The sequence below is a fragment of the Camellia sinensis genome, chromosome 9 (genome assembly GCF_055761805.1).
Source record: "Camellia sinensis isolate YWXY chromosome 9, ASM5576180v1, whole genome shotgun sequence".
In the NCBI taxonomy this organism is placed as follows: domain Eukaryota; kingdom Viridiplantae; phylum Streptophyta; class Magnoliopsida; order Ericales; family Theaceae; genus Camellia; species Camellia sinensis.
The window spans coordinates 127,426,030-127,428,966 of NC_138969.1; the positions used below are offsets into that span (position 1 = coordinate 127,426,030).

The 2,937-nt window shown below is 37.0% G+C and overlaps 1 protein-coding gene across 1 annotated transcript; it reads right to left on the reverse strand.

Annotated features, from left to right (window-relative positions):
• Positions 1-213: 213 nt before the first annotated feature.
• Positions 214-1,494, reverse strand: LOC145799741 (uncharacterized). The gene has a single exon (XM_082889372.1). It carries the CDS (start codon positions 1,492-1,494, stop codon positions 214-216), a length of 1,281 nt encoding a protein of 426 aa, XP_082745498.1.
• Positions 1,495-2,937: the final 1,443 nt, after the last annotated feature.

The following is a 2,937-nucleotide window of genomic DNA, read 5'->3' on the forward strand; positions in this document are numbered from 1 at the left end:
GTAAAGAAAGATTAAGAATTCTCCATATTCTCCATATTAGGGATTTATTGATAGAAAAAATTTATTCTAAGTATCACTAAAGATCATAGATTAAAAACAAATCACTAGTGATATATTATTGAAAGCACATAAAGTAGTACAAATATTTTTGAAAACACACTCATTAAAGCATATAAGCTAGTACATAAATCAATAAGAACCAACTAGTATTTCTCACAAAGAGTCTCCATGTAGTGCCCACAAGTGTTCAACCAAGTCCTGTTTGAGTTTGGAGTGAGTTCCTCTATCTCTGATGCGATGATGATTTTGAATGAATTCAAAAAGTTCTGGTGTACGCTCATGAGACATTGGTGGAAGACTTTCACTAATTGTATCATAATTAAAGTCTAATCCATTGGCATCCCTCTCATCTTCAACAATCATGTTATGCATTATTATGCATGCCATCATAATATCTTCCATTATTTCCGTTTTCCAAAAACGTGCAGGTCCTCGCACAATTGCGAAACGTGCTTGGAGCACACCAAATGCTCGCTCAACATCCTTTCTTGCCGATTCTTGAGCTTTTGCAAAATATATTTGCTTATTCCCTTGTGGAGATGAGATTGTTTTGACAAATGTTGCCCATTGCGGATATATACCATCGGCAAGATAGTATCCCATTGTATAATCATTTCCATTGATTGAGTAATTGACTGGAGGAGCACGACCATGAGTAAGGAGTGAAAATACAGAAGAACGATCTAATACATTGATGTCGTTATGAGATCCGGGCATCCCAAAAAAGGCATGCCATATCCATAAATCTTGAGAAGCCACGGCCTCTAAAATAATAGTTGGTTCATGGATGTGACCAGAATACATACCTTTCTGTGCAGTAGGACAATTTTTCCACTTCCAATGCATACAATCAATGCTCCCTAACATACTAGGAAACCCGCGATTGCTTCCCATCGCTAATAATCTTGAAATATCATCGTTGTTAGGGCTCCTCAAGTACGTCTCAGAAAACATTGCAACCACCGCCTTAACAAAGTGTTTTAGACTCTCTATGGCGGTGCTTTCACCAATTCTCACATAATCATCCACCGAATCTGCTACTACTCCATAAGCGAGCATCCTCATAGCAGCTGTCATTTTTTGAAGGAAAGACAAACCAATGATTCCAACAGCATCTGTTTTCTGGACAAAATATGGATCGTATGCTTCCACTGTAGATAGAATATGAAGAAAGAGAGATCGATTCATCCGAAATCTCCTCCTGAATAAATGGGTAGGATATATAGCTGTTTCTGAGAAGTCTCGATAAAGTCTCTCATGGCCTTGAACTCGATCGCGATAAATAACTGCATGGCCTTCAATGGAACCACTACGTCTTCTCGAACATCTTTCTCTATTGAGTCGCTCTTCTTCCATTGCAGCTATCGTTATTAACTGCAATTCATCATCACCGTCAAAGTCGTTAAGAATCATTTTCATGGTATTGCGAGCCATGATAATTAAAAAATGAATGAAGTTGAGAAATATAGTTCAAATTGGTAAAAATGAAAGAGCAAATCTTTTTTATAAACAAAAATATATGACCGTTAGGAATATGGCCGTTACAGAATATTACCGTTACAGAATATTACCGTTTGAAAATATGACCGTTGAGAGAATATTACCGTTTGAAAATATTTTTTTTATAAATAATTTAATTATATATATTAAATAAATAAATATTTGCAAATGCCACATCAATATATGCAGCATGTTATAAAAAGATTATTTATTTATTTATTTATTAATGTTTATTATAGTTTTCTTTTAAAAATTAGTTAAGTTAGTTTGATTGGTTAGCTAAAATAAAGAGTATGATTGGAGTGTGCATTAGCTAAACTAATTAGGCAAAATAAAAAATATATTTTTTTGTATACTTTGAAGAGACATTTTAGAGAACATGGTTGGAGATGTTCTAAGAATTCAAACTGTTTAATGCGAACGGGCACTCTCCGAACATGTTACGGTCTCTGGTCCATAAATCCTTTGGTCAAAGGTCCATATTTTGAAAAATTATGCCTATAAGAACAAGTTTTCGCAAAATTATCAAAATACTTACATTACATATACATGCCTCTCTCACCTCTCAACATTATTTCTCTCTCTCTCTCTCTCTCTCTCCCTGACCTCACCACCACCAACACACCCACTGCCGGTGCCTAATCGCCGTCAAGCTCTGTCATTTCCACAACTTTGGCTTCATTGTCGCCTTCAGCCACTCCTTTCACCGCCACAAGGTCTCCATTTCTTGCCCCTCCATTGTCTCTCACATCAAAACCCTAATCCAGCGACAAAATCCCTCCAGTTGCTCAATTGTCATCGACCTTCGCCACTTCCATGACTCCGACTCGAACAAACAGTTCCTCGGCTTCATCATCGGCCTTAGTCACTCCTTTCACTGCCTCCAGATCTTCGACCCTTGCAACCTCTTTCCAACTGTCTCATATGTCGTCTCTCTCCTCCAAGTCTCCTATTGTCGATGGTCAAATCAAAGTCGATTTAAAGTCGCATTACTTCTACATCTGGTCAGATGAGTTCAAATAACATCTAGGACAGCCAAACCTTCCTCACCAAGTTCAGATCGCTTGAGCTGCCCCCAGAACCAACTTTTCAGCTACTACCACCGTCATAGACTACCTAGGGTTAGGGTTTCACACCGCCCCCTTCCCTCAGAATTGCCCCTATATTCATCTCGATCTCTTTCTGAATATATATATATATATATATATATATATATATTGTGTTTTGTGTCTGATAGATACAACAGGTGGCAGTGGTGGTGGTCATGTGTGTGTTCTTCATTAGTTTTCATTTCATTTTATTTTATTTTAGTTGTTTTGTTATTGTTGGGTGGTTGGAAAGTGACTATTTTAGAGGTTTTTTGATTTTTTGACTATT

Bases quoted from the DNA above. Each gene is read 5' to 3' on its own strand.
- LOC145799741 (XM_082889372.1), bottom strand. From the start codon at position 1,494: ATGGCTCGCAATACCATGAAAATGATTCTTAACGACTTTGACGGTGAT.